At 47.4% G+C, this 14,750-nt stretch overlaps 1 protein-coding gene across 1 annotated transcript in view; it reads right to left on the reverse strand.

The window, feature by feature from the left end:
* Positions 1–211: 211 nt before the first annotated feature.
* The window catches only part of KIN (Kin17 DNA and RNA binding protein), a 78,163-nt gene continuing 63,624 nt past the window's right edge, over positions 212–14,750 (reverse strand). The window contains exon 13 of the mRNA XM_063926819.1: positions 212–445. Within this exon, the coding sequence (XP_063782889.1) occupies positions 383–445 (63 nt within the window). The 3' untranslated portion in view covers positions 212–382. The remainder of the gene's footprint in view (positions 446–14,750) is intronic.

The raw sequence follows: 14,750 nt of genomic DNA on the forward strand, positions 1-14,750 counted from the left end.
CGGGATGCCGCTGTCGGTATAGTAACAGCCTGCATCCTGCCAGCTGGTCACCCATATGTATTCCATCATGTGCCAGCTCTAACCAAAATTCTTAGCCAACGGCAGTAAAGCTTTTCACTCAATGCTTGGAAAATGCTGGAAAATTCTAAAGGTTATTTCGTATCAAACTATTTTATTGTAGGATATCCAGACACCAAAAAATTAACTTCCATTATTTGGGAAAGGAATATATTTTAATAAAAATGTAGAAACATCCAAGCTGGGACTTGCAGTGAATCCTCCTCAGTGAGTTAAATATAAACATTTACAGTCAATGAAAACCCTGACACAGTAGAGTTTTGAATCTTTCCAGCAGATTATTGATGGGCGCTGCACATTGCAATCATGCTGCCTTGGAAAAATCCTCATAAGGGAGACCTTCCACCTTCTGCCCTTTCAATGGACCCTGTAAAGACGACAGACCAAAAACATTACACAGTAACCTGGAAATGTGAAATTCACTGAACACAATCTGCTACTGTGACACACCAAGTCTGATGTATTACATATACAGGTATATAATGTATGTAATAATTAGCAGCGTTACATCACATGCCCCATCCACTATCAGTCTGTCTCCTTCCTTCTCTCCTCATATCCTGACATTACCACCTACCTCCCCATTTCTAAAAGGGGAATCTCTCTATGTAGAGGAAATTACTCTAAGCATAGCCATTTATACTTTTAAGGGAGCTTTTCCTAGTGTACTTATAATTTGTACTTCTCGGGTCACCTTTCTACAGTATAACATGAATACGGTCATGTCAAAGAGATACTTTGTTGAAGGAATATTTTGCTTTTTTCAGTCATACCCTATCATCCTTCATATTAACATGACCACAAGCAGAGATGACACAAAGGTTCTATGACATGTGGACTACACCAGCAAAAGCAGTTATGGCACAGACTAGATTTATATTACATAGTAAGTAGCCCTAATCAAAATATCAATTGCTCTTTCAAAAGGGTGTAGTAGGGTATGCCGGCGGCCGGCATACCGGCGCTGGGATCCCAACCGCCAGCATACAGAGAGCTGGGCAAGCGCAAATGAGACCCTTGTGGACTCGCTGCGTTATCTATTCTCCCTCCAGGGGGGTCGTGGACCCCCAAGAGGGAGAAAAGATGTCGGTATGCTGGCTGTCGGGATTCCGGCAGCCAGCAAACTGAAGACCACCCCTCTCAAAACCCACCTATTCCACACAGATCCCTGATCTACTAACCAGACCTCCACTGAGGTGGTCTCCCTGGAGAGATGCAATCCCTGCAATCACTCTTGTGACTGACAAAGGAGCTGGTGATATTTGGTTATGTATGACGTGAACATGATCTGGTACATGTAAAAGCTCTATATTCTGACTAGATATAGGCTGATTCTATATCTACTCATTTGCCAGCCAAAAGTCCACTTTTGGCTGGCAAATTTGGACTTCATTACATCCCGGTCAGAAACGGACAGAATAGCCCCTCACTCCAGAAGTGAAATCTTTTCACATGACCAGATCCTTAGTAAATAGACAATACCTGTGTAAAAATAGGATTTTAATACCTACCGGTAAATACTTTTCTCCTAGTCCGTAGAGGATGCTGGGGACTCCAAAAAGGACCAGGGGATATAGATGGGATCCACAGGAGCTTGGGCACACTAAAAAGACTTTGACTGGGTGTGAACTGGCTCCTCCCTCTATGCCCCTCCTCCAGACCTCAGTTATAGGAACTGTGCCCAGGAGAGACGGACATTTCGAGGAAAGGATTTTTGTTTAAACTAAGGGCGAGAAACATACCAGCCCACACCACAAACATACCGTACAACTGGAGTCGCATGAAACCAGATAACCGTACGAATTAACAACAGCAACAAGCTGAATAAAACTAATACACAACCCCTGTGTAAACAAATACAACCAGTCATAACACAACTGCAAGTAATAGTCCGCACTGGGATGGGCGCCCAGCATCCTCTACGGACTAAGAGAAAAGGATTTACCGGTAGGTACTAAAATCCTATTTTCTCTTACGTCCTAGAGGATGCTGGGGACTCCAAAGGGACCATGGGGTCTATACCAAAGCTCCAGAACGGGCGGGAGAGTGCGGACGACTCTGCAGCACCTATTGAGTAAACATGAGGTCCTCATCAGCCAGGGTATCAAACTTATAAAACTTAGCAAAGGTGTTTGAACCCGACCACGTAGCTGCTCGGCAAAGCTGAAGCGCCGAGACCCCTCGAGCAGCCTCCCAAGATGAGCCCACCTTCCTGGTAGAATGGGCCTTTACTGACTTCAGCAAAGGTAGCCCAGCCGAAGAATGAGCTTGCTGAATCGTATTACAAATCCAGCGTGCAATAGTTTGCTTAGAAGCAGGATTTCCAATCTTGTTGGAAGCATACATGACAAACAAAGCCTCTGTTTTTCTGGTAAGCGCCGTTCTGGCGACGTAAATTTTCAAAGCTCTGACAACATCAAGAGACCTTGGAACCGCCACAGCATCTGTAGCCACAGGCACCACAATAGGTTGGTTAATGTGAAACAAAGAAACCACCTTCGGCAGAAACTGCTGACGAGTCCTCAATTCCGCTCTATCCGAATGGAAGATCAAATAAGGGCTCTTGCAAGACAAGGCCGCCAACTCTGACACTCGCCTAGCCGATGCCAAAGCCAAAAGCATGACCACTTTCCAAGTGAGAAACTTTAACTCAACCTTACGCAAAGGTTCAAACAAGTGAGACATAAGGAACTGCAAGACCACTTCAAGATCCCACGCCGCCACCGGCGGCACAAATGGAGGGTGGATATGCAGCACTCCCTTCACAAAAGTCTGAACCTCGGGAAGGACGGCCAATTCTGTCTGAAAGAAAATAGATAAAGGCGAAATCTGCACTTTTATGGAACCCAATTTCAGGCCTGCATCTACGCCTGCCTGTAAAAATGGAGAAACCAACCCAAACCGAACCAGCTTTGGTCTCACACCATGACACATATTTCCTCCAAATACGATGATAATGTTTTGCCGTAACCTCCTTCCTAGCTTTAAGGAGAGTGGGGATGACCTCCCCGGGAATACCCTTCCGAGCTAAGATTTGGCGCTCAACTTCCACGCCGTCAAACGCATCCGCGGTAAGTCCGGAAACACACAGGGCCCCTGCAACAACAGGTCCTCTCTTAGAGGAAGCGGCAAGGGATCTTCCACTAATAATTCTTGAAGATCCGGATACCAGGCCCTCCGTGGCCAATCTAAATCGACGAGTATCGCCTGAACCCTTGTTCGTTGAACGATCCTTAGCACCTTCAGAATGAGAGGAAGCGGAGGGAACACATACACTGACTGAAACACCCACAGAGTCACCAGGGCGTCCACTGCACTGGCTTGGGGGTCCCTTGACCTGGAACAGTACCTCGGAAGCTTCATGTTGAGGCAAGACGCCATCATGTCTATCAGAGGAAGTCCGCAACGCTTTGTCACTTCTGCAAATACCTCTTGATGAAGAGCCCACTCTCCCGGATGTAGATAGTGCATGCTGAGGAAGTCTGCTTCCCAGTTGTCCACTCCCGGGAGGAAGACTGCTGACAGAGCGCTCACGTGCTGTTCCGTCCAGCGTAGGATTCTTGTGGCCTCGTCCATAGCCACCCTGCTCCTTGTTCCACCTTGGCGGTTTACGTACGCCACCGCTGTTATGTTGTCCGACTGGATCAGGACAGGGAGACCTTGAAGAAGGTTCTGTGCTTGCAGCAGGCCGTTGTAAATGGCTCGCAACTCGAGAGCATTTATGTGGAGACAAGATTCCTGGCTTGACCATTTTCCTGGCTTGACCATTTTCCCTGGAAATTACTTCCTTGCGTGACTGCGCCCCAGCCTCGGAGACTTGCATCTGTTGTCAGCAGGACCCAGTCCTGGATTCCGAATCGGTGCCCCTCTGTGAGAGCCTTGCAGCCACCACAGGAGCGAAATCCTGGCCCTGGAAGATAGACTTATTTTCCGGTGCATGTGCAGGTGAGACCCGGACCATTTTTTTTTAGCAGATCCCACTGAAACACCCGGGCATGAAACCTGCCAAACGGAATGGCTTCGTAAGCCGCAACCATCTTCCCTAGTACCAGAGTGCATTGATGAATCGACACACTCGTCGGCCTCAGAAACTCCCTGACCATGGTCTGGATTTCCAGAGCTTTGATCTCTGGAAGAAACACTCTCTGTATCTCCTATAAAAGAAAAGAGGTTTAGGTGGCCTGCGCTGAATACAATCCTTTATATACACACAATTAGTTGCGGGTATATTAAAACCGCCCGTGCTATTAGGATATAATATGAACCTTTCAGTGTCATATGATTTCACCAGAAACTTAGACCCAATAGATATTGTATATGCACTATTAAATCCTCATCACACTTTCCAGCCAATATATTGCTAATAATAAAATCACGAGCCAGGTTCATGGACAAACATCCTTCGGCTTGATTCCCCTCTGTGGCTTGCCCCGTGGGCGGAAACTTACTTTAGTGTTCTCACCCGTAGTCACAGAAAGGTATCTTTTCCACGAAGCCCACTGTCAAAGTCGGAAAAATATCATGCTACACGTTGCCATATATCCACCCCATGCGCGTGCCTGCTGCACGTGCACATTCTCTCCCGTGCGTGCGGATACTCGCAGCCGCGTGATGGCGCCTCGGCCATGCGCTCGAGCGCGTGGTATGTGCATTTACGGTAGAGTTTGTGTGCGTCTAGCGGGCGACTCAATCGTTAAATAATAAAACCAAATAGTATGTTTTATAGATAATGTTCCCCTTAATAATGACTGTAAGTTTGTTTAAAGTAAATGGTCGCTGGACAGAGGAATTCCTCTTTGTATGGTACGAAGGGTCAGACAGGGTTTGAACAGCTGTGTCTGGTACCTAACTAAAGAACATTTTATTAGAAACAATCCGGTGCTGGTTAGGTAAAGATTAGTCGCTCCTGCGTATAGTTATGGCCATTAGTATTTTCTGGACATTTACTATATTTGCGATTCATTACCCATGCGGCGGGAATCTCCAGATTCCCTCGCACCTGAGCAGTTTGATATAGTCGCAGCCCACCTGTTCAAACTAACCTATGACCTTATGTTATGATGCGAGGAGACATTCCTGTGTCCAATGAACAATGAGATTAAGGGTCCCTTTGTAGTGTACTGTACTCAGTGTATATAAGATCAGCCAGCCTGGGCAGCTCTCTCACTCTCCACAAACGGTTTTCATATTGACTAACTTGGAGCTGGTACCAGAAGCTGCGCAGCGATCGTTCCCAGTGTGTGTAAGTAATTCTCTGTAATCAACTTGTTCCCTGTTAGTATTGGCCATACTCTCTCTCCGTTATTGTATAAGATTGTGACGCTATTGTATATTTCTGTCTAGATATTCTGTTAGAATTATATGTTAGCATGTAGTGTATGACTTGTAAACTGTTTCCCCTTTTCGATATAACTAAAAGCTTGTTAGTAAAGGTGTTGGAACCTTAGCAAGGTATCGTGTGTTTATTATATTGCAGAAGGTAATAGGAGCGTCTCAAACGCTCAAGCAGCTTTAGCATTAACAAGGTTAAGCAGCGTTACATCGCTACAGTATTTCAGTACAAGGTTTACAGTATAAGAGTATCCTTTCTGTGTGTTACATTCAAGGTTTACTGATTGTCATCCCGTGAGCGTCTGCACCGCTCGTGTTCTCCTCGTGGACTCGAGCATCCGCTACGCTGGTAGCGTAGCATTACGGTAGTCGCCCGCCTATAGCGTGCTTGACACCACGCATTAAGCTGTGAGCGAGCGTGTCGCATGTGCATCTCGATCACAGCTGAGCGTATGCTACGCTAAGTGCGTACCCTTACGGTACCCCATACGCCAATTGCGTACTGTGTCTCTTACCCATCTATTGTGAATGTTATAAGATAACCAGATAGCCTTATCAATTGGCGGCTCGTCCGTCCTCCACATATCCGCACTAGCGAACACAGACTTTATCTGTCAGCAAGGGCGGGAAGGCAGTATCCCTTCGTATCGGGATACAGTAGTGCTGGCTAGATAAGCGTCTGTTTCGCTACGTTGAAGGAGTGCTGGTGGAATCCGGAACCGGAGGTAAGAACAATACGCTATTGTCTTTTAAAACTGTTTATTTCTGTTTTGCGTACGCACACACCTGTATTTCTTTTCATTTGTGTATTTTCACATATCACTTTCCTGTTTGCCATTTCACAATTGATAACGTGCTGAGAAAGATGTGTTGCTATTGGTAGTTAAAAGTAATATTAATACGTTAAGGAGTAATTTGTAAAACACGCGCACGGCTTGCCTAAGATACAAGGAAGTTCGGTGTGGTGGTCGGTAGATGAATACAGTTAAAGAACATCTACATTGATATAAACGTGTCAATTGTATTTCTGTGGATATACCTGGCTTGCGTACACGTGTCTCTAACAAAGGGCGGGACTAGCGTACGCGACGCAAAGGCCGACGCACGGAGCGTATATTACGCAACGGAGCGTCTGGGTACGCCCACATAATACAAATCACACGATAGTATTGTTTTAGTTAGGCGATAAGGAGGCAACGCGATAATAGCGCAAATCGATCTCAGTGTCCAAAATTTTAAGCTAATAGATCCTTCTCTAGTTGTAACTCCTCGGGATTAGCCTGCGATACTGAATGAAAGGGATTTCTGCGCAGAAACGAAAGTAAAGAGTATATGAGGTGAAAGAGTGTTTATACATATAATAAGAATTTACTTACCGATAATTCTATTTCTCATAGTCCGTAGTGGATGCTGGGAACTCCGAAAGGACCATGGGGAATAGCGGCTCCGCAGGAGACTGGGCACAAAAGTAAAAGCTTTAGGACTACCTGGTGTGCACTGGCTCCTCCCCCTATGACCCTCCTCCAAGCCTCAGTTAGGATACTGTGCCCGGACGAGCGTACACAATAAGGAAGGATTTTGAATCCCGGGTAAGACTCATACCAGCCACACCAATCACACCGTACAACTTGTGATCTGAACCCAGTTAACAGCATGATAACAGAGGAGCCTCTGAAAAGATGGCTCACAACAATAATAACCCGATTTTTGTAACAATAACTATGTACAAGTATTGCAGACAATCCGCACTTGGGATGGGCGCCCAGCATCCACTACGGACTATGAGAAATAGAATTATCGGTAAGTAAATTCTTATTTTCTCTGACGTCCTAGTGGATGCTGGGAACTCCGAAAGGACCATGGGGATTATACCAAAGCTCCCAAACGGGCGGGAGAGTGCGGATGACTCTGCAGCACCGAATGAGAGAACTCCAGGTCCTCCTCAGCCAGGGTATCAAATTTGTAGAATTTAGCAAACGTGTTTGCCCCTGACCAAGTAGCTGCTCGGCAAAGTTGTAAAGCCGAGACCCCTCGGGCAGCCGCCCAAGATGAGCCCACTTTCCTTGTGGAATGGGCTTTTACCGATTTTGGCTGTGGCAGGCCTGCCACAGAATGTGCAAGCTGAATTGTACTACAAATCCAACGAGCAATAGTCTGCTTAGAAGCAGGAGCACCCAGCTTGTTGGGTGCATACAGGATAAACAGCGAGTCAGATTTTCTGACTCCAGCCGTCCTGGAAACATATATTTTCAGGGCCCTGACTACGTCCAGCAACTTGGAGTCCTCCAAGTCCCTAGTAGCCGCAGGTACCACAATAGGCTGGTTTAAGTGAAACGCTGAAACCACCTTAGGGAGAAATTGAGGACGAGTCCTCAATTCTGCCCTGTCCATATGAAAAATTAGGTAAGGGCTTTTATAGGATAAAGCCGCCAATTCTGAGACACGCCTGGCTGAAGCCAGGGCTAACAGCATTACCACTTTCCATGTGAGATATTTTAAGTCCACAGTGGTGAGTGGTTCAAACCAATGTGATTTTAGGAACCCCAAAACTACATTGAGATCCCAAGGTGCCACTGGAGGCACAAAAGGAGGCTGTATATGCAGTACCCCCTTGACAAACGTCTGAACTTCAGGAACTGAAGCTAGTTCTTTCTGGAAGAAAATCGACAGGGCCGAAATTTGAACCTTAATGGACCCTAATTTTAGGCCCATAGACAGTCCTGTTTGCAGGAAATGCAGGAAACGACCCAGTTGAAATTCCTCTGTAGGGGCCTTCCTGGCCTCACACCACGCAACATATTTACGCCAAATACGGTGATAATGTTGCACGGTTACATCCTTCCTGGCTTTGATCAGGGTAGGGATGACTTCATCCGGAATGCCTTTTTCCTTCAGGATCCGGCGTTCAACCGCCATGCCGTCAAACGCAGCCGCAGTAAGTCTTGGAACAGACAGGGTACCTGCTGGAGCAGGTCCTTTCTTAGAGGTAGAGGCCACGGGTCCTCCGTGAGCATCTCTTGAAGTTCCGGGTACCAAGTCCTTCTTGGACAATCCGGAGCCACGAGTATAGTCCTTACTCCTCTCCTTCTTATGATTCTCAGTACCTTGGGTATGAGAGGCAGAGGAGGGAACACATACACTGACTGGTACACCCACGGTGTTACCAGAGCGTCCACAGCTATTGCCTGAGGGTCCCTTGACCTGGCGCAATATCTGTCTAATTTTTTGTTGAGGCGGGACGCCATCATGTCCACCTTTGGTTTTTCCCAACGGTTCACAATCATGTGGAAGACTTCTGGGTGAAGTCCCCACTCCCCCGGGTGGAGGTCGTGTCTGCTGAGGAAGTCTGCTTCCCAGTTGTCCACTCCCGGAATGAACACTGCTGACAGTGCTATCACATGATTTTCCGCCCAGCGAAGAATCCTTGCAACTTCTGCCATTGCCCTCCTGCTTCTTGTGCCGCCCTGTCTGTTTACGTGGGCGACTGCCGTGATGTTGTCCGACTGGATCAACACCGGCTGACCCTGAAGCAGAGGCCTTGCTTGACTTAGGGCATTGTAAATGGCCCTTAGTTCCAGGATATTTATGTGAAATGACGTTTCCATGCTTGACCACAAGCCCTGGAAATTTCTTCCCTGTGTGACTGCTCCCCAGCCTCTCAGGCTGGCATCCGTGGTCACCAGGACCCAGTCCTGAATGCCGAATCTGCGGCCCTCTAGAAGATGAGCACTCTGCAACCACCACAGGAGAGACACCCTTGTCCTTGGAGACAGGGTTATCCGCTGATGCATCTGAAGATGCGATCCGGACCATTTGTCCAGCAGATCCCACTGAAAAGTTCTTGCGTGGAATCTGCCGAATGGAATCGCTTCGTAAGAAGCCACCATTTTTCCCAGGACCCTTGTGCATTGATGCACTGACACTTGGCCTGGTTTTAGGAGGTTCCTGACTAGCTCGGATAACTCCCTGGCTTTCTCCTCCGGGAGAAACATCTTTTTCTGGACTGTGTCCAGAATCATCCCTAGGAACAGCAGACGTGTCGTCGGAATCAGCTGCGATTTTTTAGAATCCACCCGTGCTGTCGTAGTACTACTTGAGATAGTGCTACTCCGACCTCTAACTGTTCCCTGGACCTTGCCCTTATCAGGAGATCGTCCAAGTAAGGGATAATTAAGACGCCTTTTCTTCGAAGAAGAATCATCATTTCGGCCATTACCTTGGTAAAGACCCGGGGTGCCGTGGACAATCCAAACGGCAGCGTCTGAAACTGATAGTGACAGTTCTGTACCACAAACCTGAGGTACCCTTGGTGAGAAGGGCAAATTGGAACATGGAGGTAAGCATCCTTGATGTCCAGAGACACCATATAGTCCCCTTCTTCCAGGTTCGCTATCACTGCTCTGAGTGACTCCATCTTGAATTTGAACCTTTGTATGTAAGTGTTCAAGGATTTCAGATTTAAAATAGGTCTCACCGAGCCGTCCGGCTTCGGTACCACAAACAGCGTGGAATAATACCCCTTTCCCTGTTGTAGGAGGGGTACCTTGATTATCACCTGCTGGGAATACAGCTTGTGAATGGCTTCCAATACCGCCTCCCTGTCGGAGGGAGACGTTGGTAAAGCAGACTTCAGGAACCGGCGAGGGGGAGACGTCTCGAATTCCAATTTGTACCCCTGAGATACTACCTGCAGGATCCAGGGGTCCACTTGCGAGTGAGCCCACTGCGCGCTGAAATTCTTGAGACGGGCCCCCACCGTGCCTGAGTCCGCTTGTAAGGCCCCAGCGTCATGCTGAGGACTTGGCAGAAGCGGGGGAGGGCTTCTGTTCCTGGGAAGAGGCTGCCTGCTGCAGTCTTTTTCCCCTTCCTCTGCCCCGGGGCAGATATGAGTGGCCTTTTGCCCGCTTGCCCTTATGGGGACGAAAGGACTGAGCCTGAAAAGACGGTGTCTTTTTCTGCTGAGAGGTGACCTGGGGTAAAAAGGTGGATTTCCCAGCCGTTGCCGTGGCCACCAGGTCCGATAGACCGACCCCAAATAACTCCTCCCCTTTATACGGCAATACTTCCATATGCCGTTTGGAATCCGCATCACCTGACCACTGTCGCGTCCATAACCCTCTTCTGGCAGAAATGGACAGCGCACTTACTCTTGATGCCAGAGTGCAAATATCCCTCTGTGCATCTCGCATATATAGAAATGCATCCTTTAAATGCTCTATAGTCAATAATATACTGTCCCTGTCCAGGGTATCAATATTTTCAGTCAGGGAATCCGACCACGCCACCCCAGCACTGCACATCCAGGCTGAGGCGATTGCTGGTCGCAGTATAATACCAGTATGTGTGTATATACTTTTTAGGATATTTTCCAGCTTCCTATCAGCTGGCTTCTTGAGGGCGGCCGTATCAGGAGACGGTAACGCCACTTGTTTTGATAAGCGTGTGAGCGCCTTATCTACCCTAGGGGGTGTTTCCCAACGCGCCCTAACCTCTGGCGGGAAAGGGTATAATGCCAATAATTTTTTAGAAATTAGCAGTTTTTTATCGGGGGAAACCCACGCTTCATCACACACCTCATTTAATTCATCTGATTCAGGAAAAACTACGGGTAGTTTTTTCACACCCCACATAATACCCTTTTTTGTGGTACTTGTAGTATCAGAAATGTTCAAAACCTCCTTCATTGCTGTGATCATGTAGTGTGGCCCTACTGGAAAATACGTTTGTTTCCTCACCGTCGACACTGGAGTCAGTGTCCGTGTCTGGGTCTGTGTCGACCATCTGAGGTAACGGGCGCTTTAGAGCCCCTGACGGTGTTTGAGACGCCTGTACAGGTAATAACTGATTAGCCGGCTGTCTCATGTCGTCAACAGTCTTTTGTAAAGTGCTGACGCTATCACGTAATTCCTTCCATAAGACCATCCAGTCAGGTGTCGACTCCCTAGGGGGTGACATCACTATTACAGGCAATTGCTCCGCCTCCATACCATATTCCTCCTCATACATGTCGACACAACGTACCGACACACAGCGGGAATGCTCTGAGAGAGGACAGGACCCCACTAGCCCTTTGGGGAGACAGAGGGAGAGTTTGCCAGCACACACCAGAGCGCTATATATATATATATATATATATATATATATATATATATATATATATATATATATATATATATATATATATACAGGGATAACCTTATATAAGTGTTTTTCCCTTATATAGCTGCTGTGTTGATTTATCTGCCAAATTAGTGCCCCCCCCTCTCTTGTTTTACCCTGTTTCTGTAGTGCAGGACTGCAGGGGAGAGTCAGGGAGACGTCCTTCCAGCGGAGCTGTGAGGGAAAATGGCGCTTGTGTGCTGAGGAGATAGGCTCCGCCCCCTTCTCGGCGGCCTTTCTCCCGCTTTTTTAAGGAAAAACTGGCAGGGGTTAAATGCATCCATATAGCCCAGGAGCTATATGTGATGTATTGTTTTTGCCATCTAAGGTGTTTTTATTGCGTCTCAGGGCGCCCCCCCCCAGCGCCCTGCACCCTCAGTGACCGGAGTGTGAAGTGTGCTGAGAGCAATGGCGCACAGCTGCGGTGCTGTGCGCTACCTTATTGAAGACAGGACGTCTTCTGCCGCCGATTTCCCGGACCTCTTCTGTCTTCTGGCTCTGTAAGGGGGCTGGCGGCGCGGCTCTGGGACCCATCCATGGCTGGGCCTGTGATCGTCCCTCTGGAGCTAATGTCCAGTAGCCTAAGAAGCCCAATCCACTCTGCACGCAGGTGAGTTCGCTTCTTCTCCCCTTAGTCCCTCGGTGCAGTGAACCTGTTGCCAGCAGGATTCACTGAAAATAAAAAACCTATACTTAAACTTTTTCACTAAGCAGCTCAGGAGAGCCACCTAGTGTGCACCCTTCTCGTTCGGGCACAAAAATCTAACTGAGGCTTGGAGGAGGGTCATAGGGGGAGGAGCCAGTGCACACCAGGTAGTCCTAAAGCTTTTACTTTTGTGCCCAGTCTCCTGCGGAGCCGCTATTCCCCATGGTCCTTTCGGAGTTCCCAGCATCCACTAGGACGTCAGAGAAATATAAGTTTCTAATTTTTGGGGTTGAACCACAGGAAATCATCGAGTTCTCGTGAGGAACACCCGTGAAAGTGACGGCGCGTGGTGGCTTGGGAGGCATCCCTTGTTAAACATATTAAAATAAGAGCATTAGAGTATAGCAGATTAGGAGGTCCACTGTAGCCAGAAACAGACCAGGAGGTCTAGGTACAGCAGACTAGGAAGTCCGCTATAGATAAAGGAGCACAACACCAGGAAGGGTTGGTGCGGTACCCATATAGGCCATTAAGCTCAGGCTGAAGGAATTCGCAGCCACAATTTTCGATTCCACTGGTCGCTCCGCACATAAGATTAGTTGCTTATGTGCAGAACGATTGTACCGCACGTAATTGTGTGCATTAGTTAGTAACTTGACCCAGTACCATTTGCATACGCTAGAGGGGTCATAAACGCTATTTGTACATTCTAACGTGATTTGTGTAATTTTTTTATTTTAAGGGAGGTTTGCTGGTCACTCGGGAATTCTCTAACAACCGATACTTGCTGGGGACTGGTAGGTCCAACACACCCCAGTAAATAAAGGTTCATAGGGGCCCTAGGTTGGGTACAGCAGCTCTGAGTCAGTGATTGCAGTACTGGCTAACGTGGGCGAGGAGTGAGTGGAGGTACTCGGTAAACTTCCGCCGCCGGCCTACCCCGGACATCTTGGTTTTTGTAAGGGTTCGCTGAAGACCCTGATTTGAAGGTCAGAGGTAGTGAAAGCAACACCTGCAAAGATGGGGGCCAGTTGTTCAGGTAGGGGGCGATCAACCTCGGTTCGGGTTGACTTAGTAAACCGACCAATCGGGTCGGCAAGGTATGTAATGTGTGAGAAATACGGTTCACACACAGAAGTTTTGTGCGATGAATGGGAAAGAATGACTGTGCACGATGGGGAAAAGTTCCCATGGGTAGGCAGTTTTAGTCCCGAGGTGTTACAGAATCTAAGGAGAAGGATATGTCTCATTAAATCTGCAAAGAGACGGATCAAACATTATGATTATTTACAGTTATGGCAACGGGAAGGTGAAATACAAGGAGGATTAGCTTACACAGCTGACTCTCACTGTGGTAAGAAAAATATGGCAACGGGAGAGAAGGTGGTTACAGAGAATGGCACACTGGTGTATGATAAAAATGCACTTAGCAACTGTATTATAGATGATAAGGATAAGTGTAACAAATGTAACAATTATAAAAGTAAAACTGTTAAATGTACAACTGTTAACCCGTGCAAGTTGCACTCCATGTTAAACTTCCCTCCGGATTACCAGCAAGAAAGTGAGCCCAGCACGATGTCGGCACCTTTTCCAGCAGCCATCACACAAGACATCCAGGTGGACGCGACCAATTCGGTAAAGGCAATAATCAAACCCCCTAACGGAGGGTCAAGTGAGGTCGTGTCCACAGGTACGTACGGTGTTATATATCACGCACAAACAAATGTACCTCATATTGTAGAACCAACACAAGATGATGTAATTGAGTTTAATCCTGTCAGGGTGATCACAGTCCCCAATGGGAAGACTGACGCTCAGGGAACCATTCCCGTCAGGGACAGTGCAATGCGCCGTCCCTGGTCCCGGATGGAATTGAGGTCAATTATGTCTGAATTTCCTGATCCTAGGAAAGATATAGTTGCATGTCAAAGGTTCATTAAAGAACTAGGAAACTCCACAGAACCCACCAACAAAGATTGGCGGACAGTGCTGAGGGCATGTTTGCCCTCCAGTGTTGACCCTGCGAAATTTATTACTGATTGTAAATTAGACACAGAGGTACCTCGTACGGAGGAACACAATCAGGAATGTATTAAGCAGATCAACCGGCAGTTAGGAGTATATTTCCCAGCCATTGTCAAGTGGGACAAAATCCTCTCCATAAGACAAGGAGAAGGGGAAAGTACTTCTGATTACTTCAATCGAGCACTGCAAGTAATGGCTAGAGACACTGGGATCACGGACATCAAAACAAATGCACCGCATAGAGAGATAGCGGTTAAGGTATTAATGAATGGTTTAAAGGAAGTGTTGAGAACAAGGGTACAGACCACCAACCCAAACTGGAGAAATATCTCGGTGGCTGCATTAAGAAAGTCCGCTGTTGGGCATGAGCAAAACATCAGCAAGCACAGGGAAGCACAGAGAGGTAAGAGGCCTCAGATCCCTGTGGGTAAGTCAAAGGTGATAAGGTGTTATAATTGCCAGAAGGAAGGTCATTATGCACGAGATTGTAGGTTTAAAGAACCACAGA

This window comes from Pseudophryne corroboree, chromosome 6 (genome assembly GCF_028390025.1).
Source record: "Pseudophryne corroboree isolate aPseCor3 chromosome 6, aPseCor3.hap2, whole genome shotgun sequence".
Taxonomy (NCBI): Eukaryota; Metazoa; Chordata; class Amphibia; order Anura; family Myobatrachidae; genus Pseudophryne; species Pseudophryne corroboree.